At 45.9% G+C, this 15,820-nt stretch overlaps 2 protein-coding genes across 3 annotated transcripts; both read right to left on the bottom strand.

Annotated features, from left to right (window-relative positions):
- Nucleotides 1–16: 16 nt before the first annotated feature.
- LOC123666059 lies at nt 17–1,695 on the bottom strand. Its single transcript, XM_045600267.1, has 2 exons — nt 1,689–1,695; nt 17–624 (listed from the first exon to the last, which is right to left on the bottom strand). Exons 1-2 carry the CDS (start codon nt 1,693–1,695, stop codon nt 17–19), a joined length of 615 nt encoding a protein of 204 aa, XP_045456223.1.
- Nucleotides 1,696–1,929: 234 nt separating this feature from the next.
- LOC123665956 (ATP-dependent RNA helicase abstrakt) lies at nt 1,930–14,783 on the bottom strand. Of its 2 annotated transcripts, none has more exons than XM_045600178.1 (12): nt 14,568–14,783; nt 14,013–14,195; nt 13,672–13,839; nt 12,583–12,772; nt 11,851–11,987; nt 11,473–11,570; nt 10,696–10,859; nt 9,434–9,639; nt 4,650–4,766; nt 3,810–4,000; nt 2,484–2,583; nt 1,930–2,059 (listed from the first exon to the last, which is right to left on the bottom strand). In XM_045600178.1, exons 1-12 carry the CDS (start codon nt 14,767–14,769, stop codon nt 1,971–1,973), a joined length of 1,845 nt encoding a protein of 614 aa, XP_045456134.1. In that variant the 5' UTR covers nt 14,770–14,783; the 3' UTR covers nt 1,930–1,970. The 2 variants fall into 2 exon arrangements, with proteins under 2 accessions (XP_045456134.1, XP_045456135.1); XM_045600179.1 differs by having other exon boundaries at nt 14,013–14,186.
- Nucleotides 14,784–15,820: the final 1,037 nt, after the last annotated feature.

The following is a 15,820-nucleotide window of genomic DNA, read 5'->3' as shown; positions in this document are numbered from 1 at the left end:
CTGGACACGACCATCGTCAGTCAGAATGTAGCCGTATCCAGTGGCGCAGTATTGCCGAGTTCCAGCGGTCCGCCAGTGTACTCAGAATACCGTTCGAGCTGATTCGTAGCCTCCGGAGTGTGGATGCACACCTCTTACGAATAATGGCATTAAACCTATCAACGCGCCTCGTAGTAAACATTTCGGAGGTACTGCAGTAATGCGGCAACTCGAGCAGCACTCTGAATTCATTGTTGTACTGGACTCTCAGGGCGTTGTACGCACGCTGCGTATACCTGACCCAAAGGCTGCAGGTGTAGAATGATTGGCAATATGCCTCAAATAGAGTTACCTTCACACTATCAGTACACCTTGCAAACCTTTGGGCCAGCATGTTGCAGCGCACGGCCAGCGCCCTGCGCTCTCGCTCCAAATCCTCGTCATCGCTGAGGTTGTCCGAAACCCAGTGACCCAGATACTTATAACGTTCTACTCTATTTAAAGCAACACCTCGAAGATATAAAGGTGGCACATTCGCATAGACTTTCTTGCCGGTCTTAAACACTAGGAGTTCACTCTTTTTCGAGTTGTATCTGAGTGCCTGTGCATTAATATATAGTCCGTCTATATTAATACGCAGTGCACCTATAGACGGACTTAACAGTATATCGTATCCATATCGTCAGCGTAACTGATCAACCTTGAAATGTTGTCTAAAAGTTTGCTATATCACAGGGTTCGTGAAAGCCAGCAACGCTCGTAGGACGGCTCTTTGACTTCGGATTCAATTTATTTGTTCTCTTCCAAAATTTACTAAAATTTTTACTCGCGTGATATTACGCTATTTATTTATTCGGTCGAAGTGAGTAAGCTCCTCCTTTTTTGTAGTCGGTTAAAAATAAAAAATAACTAATTTCACGTAGGCTTCTAAAATATTTTTGATTTGTAATCAATGCTAATAGGCACATTGTGTTTTTTCATTAATTAATTCTAATTAACGTAAAACTACCATTTCGGAATGTAGGTGTAATCACGTGAGAAGAGTCAGCAAGAAACTCAACAGTTACCCACACTTAAAATGTTAATAAATATATATTTCCTCTGTGCGTGTGTTTTTCACTGAACTTTTTAGCGGCTGAACCGATTTGGTTAACATTTTGTACGTATATTTCTATCGATTCATCGATGGTTTGAAAACACAATTGGACTCGGTAGGTGGCGCTGCTATTGGTATGTCGGCAATCAAATTTGGTAACTGTATTCCGGGCAGGACAAAGTCTGCCGGGTTCGCTAGTATATATATACTTATAGTCTATAACATAAGCCTACACTCAAATTGATTTAGTTAGGGGAAGTATAACACAACAATTGTAAAAAATCAATGCAATCAAATAAATATATCGTGTCATGGTGTTTGCGATAGCACTCCTCTGACTACTCTGTGCTGCTCTGCTCTGGCTCTTGTGTGTATTTACTATGTATGAGCAAGGGTGGCTTTACGTAGAATGCAGGGGTGGCTTTACGTAGAATGCAGGGGTGGCTTTACGTAGAATGCAGGGGTGGCTTTACGTAGAATGCAGGGGTGGCTTTACGTAGAATGCAGAGGTGGCTTTACGTAGAATTCAGGGGTGGCTTTATCTACAGAGCAGGGTGCGACGCTGGGTGAGTAGTAAGGATTTTATCAATTGATAAATATCATTGACACTTACTCGACATAATATATCAAATTCAATTTTATGTCGGCTGACCTTTTTTTGTCGCGCGCCAAGATATTATTTGCACCCGGGGACTACACGGGGTAGAGCCACCTCTGGGTGTATGAGAATGTCGCAAATACACATCATATCGCTAGGTGATTCTCCATTTCTATCTAGATTTATTAACTTTTGGCAGTTCGTAAAACAGGACAAAGTGATAGGACATCTAGTAACGAAATAAAACAAATAAAAATCCTTATAAATACATTTATTACAATTATTAATATACATAGACTAGTAATCCGCCGCTGTGTTGGCCAAATAGTCTCGTCTGCCGATGTTCGAGGCTTGTTTGTTCTGCACAGCCTCGAGTTTCGGACACTCTGTAACAAATCATTACGTGAATATTTATTAAATGCCAAAATTAACTTTACTGAAGGAGTCATTTCAAAATGACAGACATTAGAAACTTAGTAATAGTCTATGTAGGCAAGAAATTAGGCTATTAGGCTCAAAAAGCCTAAAATATTTTTTTTCAAATTTTAATACCGTATGGACACTTGATCAAAAACATCGCAAGCGCGTTATAGCCTCCCTCTAACCCTGTCCAGTAGCTCTACCTTCCTCACAGGAACACAACACTACTTGACAGCAGTATTATTTAGCTGTGATCTTCTGTAAGGCTACGGTACCCCAGTCGAGTTGCTCCAGATATTGAGCAAGATCATTCCTGGCATGGCTTACCCCAGTGAAATAAGAATATGTTATAAGTAACATTAGTATAGGTAAATAGGTGGTGTGCGTTACCCGTGATCCTGTGTCCGAGACCCCCACAGTAGGAACAACCCTGGCCATCAGCAGCTGGCACATCCGGTTCTCCAATCATGTCCAACAGGAACGGTGGCACCTGGAAAACGTTTTCCCGATTAATTCTTTTGTGCAAAAAACTATATATTATTTATTTGATTTTATTAGGAAAGCATACAGTAATACATTTTAATTAAAAAAAAACTACTAGTAACGCCATCTTGTAGTCAATAATAAAATTATGTAAACTAACAAACAATATATCAGAATTATAGCTCGATTTACGTTACAAGTAACGCCATCTTTTAATGAATAGAAAAAATTATATAAAATTAACTTTATAAAAATGATCTTAAACACTATTTGTTATTGCTTCAATCAATCAATCAATCATTACAGCCTATACAGTCCACTGCTGGACATAGGCCTCCACAAGTTCACGCCAAAAATAGCGCGAACTCATGTGTTTGTCATGTGAACCCGCCTGCCCAGCGTGGTGACTATGGGCAAAACATGAGTTCGCGCTATTATTGCTTACAAAAAAGGAATTATCTAAGCACCATTTAGTTGCTTTCGCAAGAAAAAATCTATTATGTTTAAATGCTTTAAGACAGTTAAAAAAATCCATCATAAAATTAACCGTATACACAATATATGAACTTAAAATAAGGAAAAGAGGTTGATGATATCATATCGAACCAGTGTCTGGCCAGTTTCGTTCTAATTGTTTTGATAGAAGTGTTAAATTGGACAAAGTCGGAGAAGTCATTCAGCTTTTGGGAGTGCGATGGACAGGGTGTTGGTTTCTCATCCGCCATCGAAAAGGGAGGATCCTCCAACCAGACGGATGTTGTGTCTGGTGGGCTACTGCCCCCACGGTTGCTGTCGGGTTCTTGTTGATATACTCAATCCCTCTGATAACTTTGATAGCGCGATATAGGATACGTCAGTTTTCTCTGGTTTGTATTTCGCGAGATAGATGTCGCTACAAACTTATTAATTTGATCTGCGGACCTCAAAAGAAAGGAGATGAACTAAATATGAATCGTTAAGACAAAATCGATGAATGTTCTTGCATAATTATGTTGGAATAGCTCCTTAAAACATTTTTGGGCAGGCCATATAACAAGAACCGATGACCGATGGGGAAGGAACGTTCTCGAATGGCGACCACGTATCGGCAAAAGGAGCACAGACCGCCCTAGAACTAGGTGGACCGCTGGATTCTGAGGGCGCAGAATCTGACGGAGTGGCGAACTATAGAGGAGGCCTATGTCCAGCAGTGGAGTGGTTAAGGGCTGATGGATGAATAGATACCCTACTCACCCGCTGGCCGGCCTCAGTGAGCAAGTGAGCCAGGTCCCGCAGCACGCTGGTGTCGGTGGCCCGCCCCAGCAGGGTGGTGGCCACGCCCCCCCCTCCCGCGCGACCAGTTCTGCCGATGCGGTGGACGTAGTTCTCGATGTCCTCGGGCATGTCATAGTTGATCACGTGCTGGATGTTCTCGAAGTCCAGACCTGGGGGAAAGGGTTGGGGGGGTAAAGATTTATATACAAAACATCAGTCAAATAGAAGCAGTACTTTAAGTTCAGTTGTAAACCTGTCTTTTGTCTAATCTACAGATATTTGATCGAGCTTTTGTATATATATACAAAAGCAAGAAAACACTACACTCATTTTATATTACGTTACTGTTTTTTCAAGTTAGATCCTTTTTGTTTATTTTATTGTCAGGACATAAAAATGGACCTTTGTCCTGATGACAGAAATATTTTTACATTCAGATTGTACGAAAATCAGTTTAAATAAAGGCTTTAAATGTTGTTTTTCTTGTTTTAGGTAGGTTAAATGCTAAGAATTGTAAAAATGTAATAATATAGTCTTTATTTTGAGATTTGTACTAAAAAAGAACAGAAAAAGTATAATTACTGTTATTATATATATATAAATGAATGTTTGTCTGTATGTCCTTTATAGAATCGTAAACTATGCATTTGATCATGTCATGATCTTCAGCAAAATGTTGTGCATGAGCCCACGAAGGTTTCTAAATTGGTACAACCAAAAAAAAGCGCAGCAACGCGCGCACGGTACAGCTAAAGCTACTAAGGTAAGTTTAATTTAGTGTATCTGGCTTGTATCATTTGTATTCTCTGTTATAAGTACCTTTACTAGCAACGTCGGTAGCCACGAGCACGTCCTTCTCCCCTTTTCTAAACGCCTCCACTGCACGAGATCTCTCTTCTTGATCTTTACCGCCGTGAATGGCGACCGCTTCTACACCTACAAATACAAAATCATAATGTATGGTTGTTTTATGATTTTCTTTAAATAATTGGTCTGGTTCACTAAACATTGATAAAGTTTTAGTTATATGATTATTGATGATAATATTGGTATCCAATAAATAAAAGTTGGCGAAGCATTTATTTATTTTCAACATCAAATTCCATTCACACGTGTGAATTGAAAAATCAATCATCATATTTCTATCCGCAATCTGTGAATTCAGCACTACGGCACCAGTGCACGGTGTAGAGTGTACAGCGGGCAGCACTCACCCTTCAGCAGCAGGTACTCGTGGATGGCGTCCACGTGCTGCTTGCGCTCGGCGAACACCAGCACGGGCGGGGGCGTCTTCTGGAGGCAGTGCAGCAGGTGCACGGTGTAGAGTGTACAGCGGGCAGCACTCACCCTTCAGCAGCAGGTACTCGTGGATGGCGTCCACGTGCTGCTTGCGCTCGGCGAACACCAGCACGGGCGGGGGCGTCTTCTGGAGGCAGTGCAGCAGGTGCACGGTGTAGAGTGTACAGCGGGCAGCACTCACCCTTCAGCAGCAGGTACTCGTGGATGGCGTCCACGTGCTGCTTGCGCTCGGCGAACACCAGCACGGGCGGGGGCGTCTTCTGGAGGCAGTGCAGCAGGTGCACGGTGTAGAGTGTACAGCGGGCAGCACTCACCCTTCAGCAGCAGGTACTCGTGGATGGCGTCCACGTGCTGCTTGCGCTCGGCGAACACCAGCACGGGCGGGGGCGTCTTCTGGAGGCAGTGCAGCAGGTGCACGGTGTAGAGTGTACAGCGGGCAGCACTCACCCTTCAGCAGCAGGTACTCGTGGATGGCGTCCACGTGCTGCTTGCGCTCGGCGAACACCAGCACGGGCGGGGGCGTCTTCTGGAGGCAGTGCAGCAGGTGCACGGTGTAGAGTGTACAGCGGGCAGCACTCACCCTTCAGCAGCAGGTACTCGTGGATGGCGTCCACGTGCTGCTTGCGCTCGGCGAACACCAGCACGGGCGGGGGCGTCTTCTGGAGGCAGTGCAGCAGGTGCACGGTGTAGAGTGTACAGCGGGCAGCACTCACCCTTCAGCAGCAGGTACTCGTGGATGGCGTCCACGTGCTGCTTGCGCTCGGCGAACACCAGCACGGGCGGGGGCGTCTTCTGGAGGCAGTGCAGCAGGTGCACGGTGTAGAGTGTACAGCGGGCAGCACTCACCCTTCAGCAGCAGGTACTCGTGGATGGCGTCCACGTGCTGCTTGCGCTCGGCGAACACCAGCACGGGCGGGGGCGTCTTCTGGAGGCAGTGCAGCAGGTGCACGGTGTAGAGTGTACAGCGGGCAGCACTCACCCTTCAGCAGCAGGTACTCGTGGATGGCGTCCACGTGCTGCTTGCGCTCGGCGAACACCAGCACGGGCGGGGGCGTCTTCTGGAGGCAGTGCAGCAGGTGCACGGTGTAGAGTGTACAGCGGGCAGCACTCACCCTTCAGCAGCAGGTACTCGTGGATGGCGTCCACGTGCTGCTTGCGCTCGGCGAACACCAGCACGGGCGGGGGCGTCTTCTGGAGGCAGTGCAGCAGGTGCACGGTGTAGAGTGTACAGCGGGCAGCACTCACCCTTCAGCAGCAGGTACTCGTGGATGGCGTCCACGTGCTGCTTGCGCTCGGCGAACACCAGCACGGGCGGGGGCGTCTTCTGGAGGCAGTGCAGCAGGTGCACGGTGTAGAGTGTACAGCGGGCAGCACTCACCCTTCAGCAGCAGGTACTCGTGGATGGCGTCCACGTGCTGCTTGCGCTCGGCGAACACCAGCACGGGCGGGGGCGTCTTCTGGAGGCAGTGCAGCAGGTGCACGGTGTAGAGTGTACAGCGGGCAGCACTCACCCTTCAGCAGCAGGTACTCGTGGATGGCGTCCACGTGCTGCTTGCGCTCGGCGAACACCAGCACGGGCGGGGGCGTCTTCTGGAGGCAGTGCAGCAGGTGCACGGTGTAGAGTGTACAGCGGGCAGCACTCACCCTTCAGCAGCAGGTACTCGTGGATGGCGTCCACGTGCTGCTTGCGCTCGGCGAACACCAGCACGGGCGGGGGCGTCTTCTGGAGGCAGTGCAGCAGGTGCACGGTGTAGAGTGTACAGCGGGCAGCACTCACCCTTCAGCAGCAGGTACTCGTGGATGGCGTCCACGTGCTGCTTGCGCTCGGCGAACACCAGCACGGGCGGGGGCGTCTTCTGGAGGCAGTGCAGCAGGTGCACGGTGTAGAGTGTACAGCGGGCAGCACTCACCCTTCAGCAGCAGGTACTCGTGGATGGCGTCCACGTGCTGCTTGCGCTCGGCGAACACCAGCACGGGCGGGGGCGTCTTCTGGAGGCAGTGCAGCAGGTGCACGGTGTAGAGTGTACAGCGGGCAGCACTCACCCTTCAGCAGCAGGTACTCGTGGATGGCGTCCACGTGCTGCTTGCGCTCGGCGAACACCAGCACGGGCGGGGGCGTCTTCTGGAGGCAGTGCAGCAGGTGCACGGTGTAGAGTGTACAGCGGGCAGCACTCACCCTTCAGCAGCAGGTACTCGTGGATGGCGTCCACGTGCTGCTTGCGCTCGGCGAACACCAGCACGGGCGGGGGCGTCTTCTGGAGGCAGTGCAGCAGGTGCACGGTGTAGAGTGTACAGCGGGCAGCACTCACCCTTCAGCAGCAGGTACTCGTGGATGGCGTCCACGTGCTGCTTGCGCTCGGCGAACACCAGCACGGGCGGGGGCGTCTTCTGGAGGCAGTGCAGCAGGTGCACGGTGTAGAGTGTACAGCGGGCAGCACTCACCCTTCAGCAGCAGGTACTCGTGGATGGCGTCCACGTGCTGCTTGCGCTCGGCGAACACCAGCACGGGCGGGGGCGTCTTCTGGAGGCAGTGCAGCAGGTGCACGGTGTAGAGTGTACAGCGGGCAGCACTCACCCTTCAGCAGCAGGTACTCGTGGATGGCGTCCACGTGCTGCTTGCGCTCGGCGAACACCAGCACGGGCGGGGGCGTCTTCTGGAGGCAGTGCAGCAGGTGCACGGTGTAGAGTGTACAGCGGGCAGCACTCACCCTTCAGCAGCAGGTACTCGTGGATGGCGTCCACGTGCTGCTTGCGCTCGGCGAACACCAGCACGGGCGGGGGCGTCTTCTGGAGGCAGTGCAGCAGGTGCACGGTGTAGAGTGTACAGCGGGCAGCACTCACCCTTCAGCAGCAGGTACTCGTGGATGGCGTCCACGTGCTGCTTGCGCTCGGCGAACACCAGCACGGGCGGGGGCGTCTTCTGGAGGCAGTGCAGCAGGTGCACGGTGTAGAGTGTACAGCGGGCAGCACTCACCCTTCAGCAGCAGGTACTCGTGGATGGCGTCCACGTGCTGCTTGCGCTCGGCGAACACCAGCACGGGCGGGGGCGTCTTCTGGAGGCAGTGCAGCAGGTGCACGGTGTAGAGTGTACAGCGGGCAGCACTCACCCTTCAGCAGCAGGTACTCGTGGATGGCGTCCACGTGCTGCTTGCGCTCGGCGAACACCAGCACGGGCGGGGGCGTCTTCTGGAGGCAGTGCAGCAGGTGCACGGTGTAGAGTGTACAGCGGGCAGCACTCACCCTTCAGCAGCAGGTACTCGTGGATGGCGTCCACGTGCTGCTTGCGCTCGGCGAACACCAGCACGGGCGGGGGCGTCTTCTGGAGGCAGTGCAGCAGGTGCACGGTGTAGAGTGTACAGCGGGCAGCACTCACCCTTCAGCAGCAGGTACTCGTGGATGGCGTCCACGTGCTGCTTGCGCTCGGCGAACACCAGCACGGGCGGGGGCGTCTTCTGGAGGCAGTGCAGCAGGTGCACGGTGTAGAGTGTACAGCGGGCAGCACTCACCCTTCAGCAGCAGGTACTCGTGGATGGCGTCCACGTGCTGCTTGCGCTCGGCGAACACCAGCACGGGCGGGGGCGTCTTCTGGAGGCAGTGCAGCAGGTGCACGGTGTAGAGTGTACAGCGGGCAGCACTCACCCTTCAGCAGCAGGTACTCGTGGATGGCGTCCACGTGCTGCTTGCGCTCGGCGAACACCAGCACGGGCGGGGGCGTCTTCTGGAGGCAGTGCAGCAGGTGCACGGTGTAGAGTGTACAGCGGGCAGCACTCACCCTTCAGCAGCAGGTACTCGTGGATGGCGTCCACGTGCTGCTTGCGCTCGGCGAACACCAGCACGGGCGGGGGCGTCTTCTGGAGGCAGTGCAGCAGGTGCACGGTGTAGAGTGTACAGCGGGCAGCACTCACCCTTCAGCAGCAGGTACTCGTGGATGGCGTCCACGTGCTGCTTGCGCTCGGCGAACACCAGCACGGGCGGGGGCGTCTTCTGGAGGCAGTGCAGCAGGTGCACGGTGTAGAGTGTACAGCGGGCAGCACTCACCCTTCAGCAGCAGGTACTCGTGGATGGCGTCCACGTGCTGCTTGCGCTCGGCGAACACCAGCACGGGCGGGGGCGTCTTCTGGAGGCAGTGCAGCAGGTGCACGGTGTAGAGTGTACAGCGGGCAGCACTCACCCTTCAGCAGCAGGTACTCGTGGATGGCGTCCACGTGCTGCTTGCGCTCGGCGAACACCAGCACGGGCGGGGGCGTCTTCTGGAGGCAGTGCAGCAGGTGCACGGTGTAGAGTGTACAGCGGGCAGCACTCACCCTTCAGCAGCAGGTACTCGTGGATGGCGTCCACGTGCTGCTTGCGCTCGGCGAACACCAGCACGGGCGGGGGCGTCTTCTGGAGGCAGTGCAGCAGGTGCACGGTGCGCGCCTCCGCCTGCACGGGCTCCAGCTCCTGGCGCACGGCCAGCGACGCGGCGCCCGCGCGGCCCACGTTCAGCGTCACGGGCCGGACCAGCGCCGACCTGCCGCCACAACGATACAGCAATCAGCCCATACTGATGTACATGTCGAATTCGCTTTCACAATTATTTTACTACAGCTACAATGTGACACCGACTTTAATTTCAGGTACTCAGAGGATACTTGGTTCTGGCCAAACGGGTACGAAGCCTCGGGACCTCGAGCCGCCCTTTTCATTTCATTGTGTTTGCTCGCAAACGAAAAAAAAACCGACTTCAATTACATCGACGAGTAATACAACGTAGATCGACGAAAAAATAGTCAAGTAACTACGCGTTATCAAAGATCACTCAGAAAGTAGTTATCAGATCTCAATAAAATTTATATGTGACCACATGATAAACATCGGCTTTCGATTAAATTAAAAAATTATCAAAATCGGTACACCCAGTAAAAAGTTATTGCGGATTTTCGAGAGTTTCCCTCGATTTCTCTAGGATCCCATCATCAGATCCTGGTTTCCTTATCATGGCACCAAACTAGGGATATCCCCTTTCCAAAAAAAAAGAATTATCAAAATCGGTACATCGAGTAGAAAGTTATGCGGTATAATACAACGTAGATCGAAAAAAGCGTCAAGTAAAAACGCATTATTAGATATAACTCGAAAAGTTATTGTTAGATCTCCAATAAATTTAAATGGGACCAATTGGCACACACCACCTTTCGATTAAAAGAAAATTTGTCAAAATCGCTCCACCCAGTCAAAACTACTGAAGTAACATACATAAAAAAAATACAGGCGAATTGAGAACCTCCTCCTTTTTTGGAAGTCGGTTAAAAATATTTATGGTCGATTTCACCATTGTGGATAAAGTTCCCGCAAACAAATTACGAATAGAATTTAACAGCAGGAGATAGAATAAGCTACTAGAATTTCTTTCTATAAATAAATAAATATTTTTTTTAAAAGAAATTCGTTCGCCGTTATTTAACTGCGGTACGCTAAAAGAAATTTTCACTTAAAAAAATATCTGTCGGATACTGTTATCCGTCGCATAGCGCTATCCACAAACGGTGAAACATTATCTTCTAAAGGTACGTTATAAGGCACTAACCTCGCAAAATTCTGAATTTTCCTAGGCATAGTCGCGCTGAAGAGTAGCGTTTGCCTCTGACCGGCGAAGTAAGAAAAAATTGTTCGTACATCTTCTTCGAAACCCATATCTATCATCCTGTCCGCTTCGTCCATACATAAATACCTGCACACGTTCAATCTTACCTGCAAATACTTGTATGTATTAACAAAATTATAAAGGTTGACACAAGCAAGAGCCATTAAATTAAACCAAAGACACTCAAATTATTGCTTCAGTTTTACTTTTTTTTTGTACACAGCTTAAAAATGGTGGACAGTACACATGGTTTAATTCAGTGCATCTCGCTTTACACAATTCCAATTTTAAATAAATACATAAATTTCCAAACTCAACGCCTCCTATAAGTAAAACCCCCTAGCCATTTGCATTTTACAAAAGGTTGTCATTTAATCTACCTGCACAATTTTGTATAAGGGTTACATTCTTATATTTTGTATAAATAATAATGGTATACTAACACAAACGCTCAGAGCGAGACGAACAATTATACGGATTTTACAAATATTTGTAATGAATTTAGATCAAACCGAGACCACAGGGTCATATTTGGGACAACGTCAAAATATGTTTTTGATGATACAGGCCTTAGTTTACCTATCTATGTAAATGGAAGCCGTTTCAATTACCCAAAACTGATACATATTTACAGTGAATAGTAGTTGAATACCAACATAACAACAAATTTTATTAAAAATTTCAAAATAAAAATAAATTGTGAGGTTAAGTTTGTCTTACCATTTTCTTATCCAGCATATCCATCAAACGTCCAGGTGTCGCCACCATTATATGAACACCCCTCTGTACCACCTCCATACATTCTGACACCGGTACACCTGTGCACAAAAACTTTCACATAGAAGTCAGTATTTATTCGACTGCGAGCAAACATAATTATTTTTGTTTATTTGCCTGTATCTTGGACCTCAAAAGCTTTGGCTATCTTACTCACACAGGAACACTACACTGCTTGAAAGCAGTATTATTTAGCTGTGATCTTCTGTAAGGTCGAGGTACTGCCCCAGTCGGGCTGCTCCATATTTTGAGCAAGAAATTTCCTGCTGTGGCCTACATCAGAGTTGTTAAAGCGAATAGATTATAGTGATAATATTTTACCTCCAATTGCCAAACAGCTCCTAATTTCTGGAGCACCGGCCTGCTTCAAATGTTTCACAAAATGTAATATGATGTCGTGCGTCTGTTTCGCCAACTCTCTTGAAGGGCATATTATCAACCCATAGGGACCTTCGTTTCTGTCGAAAATAATTATTAATTAAATGATTTTTAACTATATTCGTTACTATTTTTGTACCAAATTTAATTTTCAACGTCTCCTATGACGTAGCCCAGTTTTTTATCCCCTCTCCCCCCATTCGAAAACCACATAATATATCCAGCAATTTTTTGTTTTAGTAACACCCGGGGCATGATGCCTCTCCTTGAGTTACGCCACTGAATGCCTCTAAGAGCTGTTAGGCTGTCAGTTTCGGTAGTTACCATAAATACTCATAGCAATCATTACTCATGGTAGGGAACATAACCGCCAACCAATAAGTGGAGCAGCGTGGTGGATTTAGATCTGATCCTTCTCCTAATGGAGAAAATTGACTGTCGACTTTTATGTTTAGGAACACATTTAACGAATCTTTTTATTAAAATACCCAGCATTTCGATTTTGATTATTCTTTTTTCTTATCGAAAGCTGGTGTTTTTACAGTGGAACGATTGAAATTTATTTGAGATCTGACTAATATTTTTTGAGTCATCCCCAATAATAAATTATACATTGAATACTTGTCGATGTAAATTGCCGTGCTTTTTTGTTACAAAACAAACAAAATAACTTACCTAATAAAAGGCATCTTGACTTCCTGTTCAAGACATAACATGATGATGGGCAGCGTGAAGACCAGGGTCTTCCCGGAACCCGTAAATGCTATACCGATCATGTCTCTTCCGCTGAGGACCGCCGGGATACCTTGAACCTGGATAGGCGTTGGTTTCTTTATACCTTTAGCTTCTAACCCTCGGAGGATACCTGGATATTGAAGATTTGGAGGGATTTTTTTAGTTTCATAGAGGTAGGGCATAGAGCAGTTGGGCGTGAACTTGTGGAGGCCTATGTCCAGCAGTGGACTGTATAGGCGGTAATGATGAGGGCATAGCACGACATAGTCAGAACTAAATTTGGTACAGCCCAACTGGGGAGTACCTCTTTTTATATAACTAAATTGGCAAACAAGCTTACGGCTCACCTGATGGTAAGCGATTACCGTAGTTTATAGACGCCTACAACGCCAGAAGCATCGCGAGTAGAGTGGCGAGAGATGGCCGGGAAATCCGGGATTGTCCCGGAATTACGTGTCTTGTCCCGTGTCCCGGATTTCGAATACTACTAGTTTTCTAGCGATTTACAAAAAATATTATCGATTTTCGTATATTTTTCAACCGACCGAATTCGTAATCCTCGAATTATCCCGGAAATGACATGCTTGAATCTGGCAACCCTAATCGCGAGCGCGTTTCCAACCCTATCCCCAACACCCCCAGGAGCTCACCACTTACTTGTCACCACTGGTCACCTTACTTACCAACAGGAACACAATACTGCTCCACCTTACAGCAGATCACAGCTATAATAATACCTCTTTCAAGTAGTTATGCTCTTGTGTTGAGTAAGGTAGTCAACTACAACACAACAACAGTTTATAATAAATCTATATTCCTGTTTCACAAAAAAAAAATTATCTGGCAGATTTTGTGTAAGGTATGATCAGTTTCAGCCACTACTTGTTAGTTTGTAATAGATAAATACAAAACTGGTTAAGAATTCTTTACAGCGGTCTACTGTAGGAGAATGCTACCTAATCACCGAGCGACATAGGCTGTATTTTAACATGAGAAAATAGCCAAAATCGTGTCATCCACTCAACATACCTTTAGGAAACTTCATATGTTGGAATGTCTTTATCGGTGGAGGTACGTTTTCACCCTCGACCAGTATTCTTAACTCACTCCTCACTCTTTCATGTCTGGACTCTGGCAGTTCTAATATACAACGTGGAGGTCGCCAAGATGTCTTTATTGGCTCCGAGTATTGGATACCTGCAAAAATATGTATGATAAATTAAAGAGTAAAAAAGTATAAGTTTGAATGTTCTTTGAAAGGTATATAAACCTTCAATTTTATACATATATTTTTAACTATTAATACAGATTGAGTACGACTCAAGCTTGACCTTAAATCTAATACAAAGTAGTGCAGGTTTAGTATTTACCTTTAGCCAATTCCGCGACACCCATAAGGGCTTTACTCTGAGCGACACTCTCCAATATATGCTCTTCTTCTTTAGCCTGTCTCTCTGCAGCAGATAATGCGCGTGCCTCTGCTATCCTCTTTAATTCGCTGTGCTGATCCAACAGCGAGACATTGTATCGTCGACCCCATTCTTCTTGGGATGCTGTAAAATATAACGAAACTATAATTCTTGTCTTGCTCAAGTTTTGTGCACGCTATCATCATTTCACGGCGAATAAAGTTTCGATAAATAAATATATAAAATATTTCTAACCTATAAGACCAAATCTATCTGTAGCTAAGGTGAATCATAATCCGAATGGACTCTTTTATTGTTATCAGTAACTTATAAACGAGGTTAACCTTAATAATCAATGAAACAGGTAATGTTTGAGAATTTTAATATTAAATGTTAGTGAACAATTTAAGAACAATTTTTCTAAATAATACCTTTTTTTAAACATCCATGGGCTCTTCATCTTATCATTTTACTAAGTAGTACTCTTCTGTCACTAAAGTAGTGATAATACCTTACCTTCATCATCAGGATCGTTTTCGCTAGAGCTCTTAGTCTCCGCAGCAGCTTCAGCAGCGACTTGACCCAATCGTCCTAACTTTAGTAATTTCTGCTTTTTACGTTCCTTTACCGGTACATACGGTTCATAATTATCTATATCTTCCTCTGATTCTGACTCTTCTTTCTCACGACGATAACGTTTAACTGGTACTTCGGACATTTTAATTTAAAATTTCATAATATACAGCTATTTTAGGTTTATTATTTTGTAATGTTTTTGTGATTTTATTTTGACGTCTAAATAGGGTTGTCTACTTTTAAAAACAATTTCTCTTTGTAATAAGAAGAGAAAGTGTAAAAATTAAAAGTATTGTTCTTCAACAAATGGAATATTTAAAAGTTTCATGTAAACACGGTATAAGATAATATAAAAAAATAAATATTACAATAAATATCACACGGTAAAATTTATAATTAATATCATATTTTTTAACCGACTTCCAAAAAAGGAGGAGGTTCTCAATTCGACTTTATTTTTTTTACATATGTTACGTCAGAACTTTTGACCGGGTGGACCGATTTCGACAATTTTTTTTAATCGAAAGGTGGTGTGTGTGAATTGTTCCCTTTTAAATTTATTTGAGATCTAACAACTACTTTTCGAGTTATATCTAATAATGCGTTTTTACTTGACGCTTTTTTTGTCGATCTACGTTGTATTACACCGCATAACTTTCTACTGGGTGTACCGATTTTGATAATTCTTTTTTTGTTGGAAAGGGGATATGCCTAGTTTAGTACTATGGTAAGGAAACCAGGATCTGATGATGGAATCCCAGAGAAATCGAAGGAAACTCTCGAAAATCCGCAATAACTTTTTACTGGGTGTACCGATTTTGATAATTTTCAATGTAATCGAAAGCTGATATTTGTCATGTGGTCACATATAAATTTTATCGAGATCTGATAACTACTTTTTGAGTAATCTTTGATAACGCGTGGTTACTTGACTATTTTTTCGTCGATCTACGTTGTATTACTCGTCGATGTAATTGAAGTCGGTTTTTTTTCGTTTACGAGCAAACACAATTATTTGTAATACCATAATGAAACCTCTAGACGAAAAAAAGCTTAGATAAGGCCCGACGCTTCTTTTATAGAATTATGATTTGTTTTTGTGGATTAGATTATAATAATTAATATGCGTAATTCTTTGTGTACTACAGTTACTAATAAGTACATTAGCTACATTTAATTGTACTAAAATAAAT

The sequence above is a fragment of the Melitaea cinxia genome, chromosome 25 (assembly GCF_905220565.1).
Source record: "Melitaea cinxia chromosome 25, ilMelCinx1.1, whole genome shotgun sequence".
Lineage (NCBI taxonomy): Eukaryota > Metazoa > Arthropoda > Insecta > Lepidoptera > Nymphalidae > Melitaea > Melitaea cinxia.
This window is presented reverse-complemented; position numbering and strand designations above follow the sequence as displayed.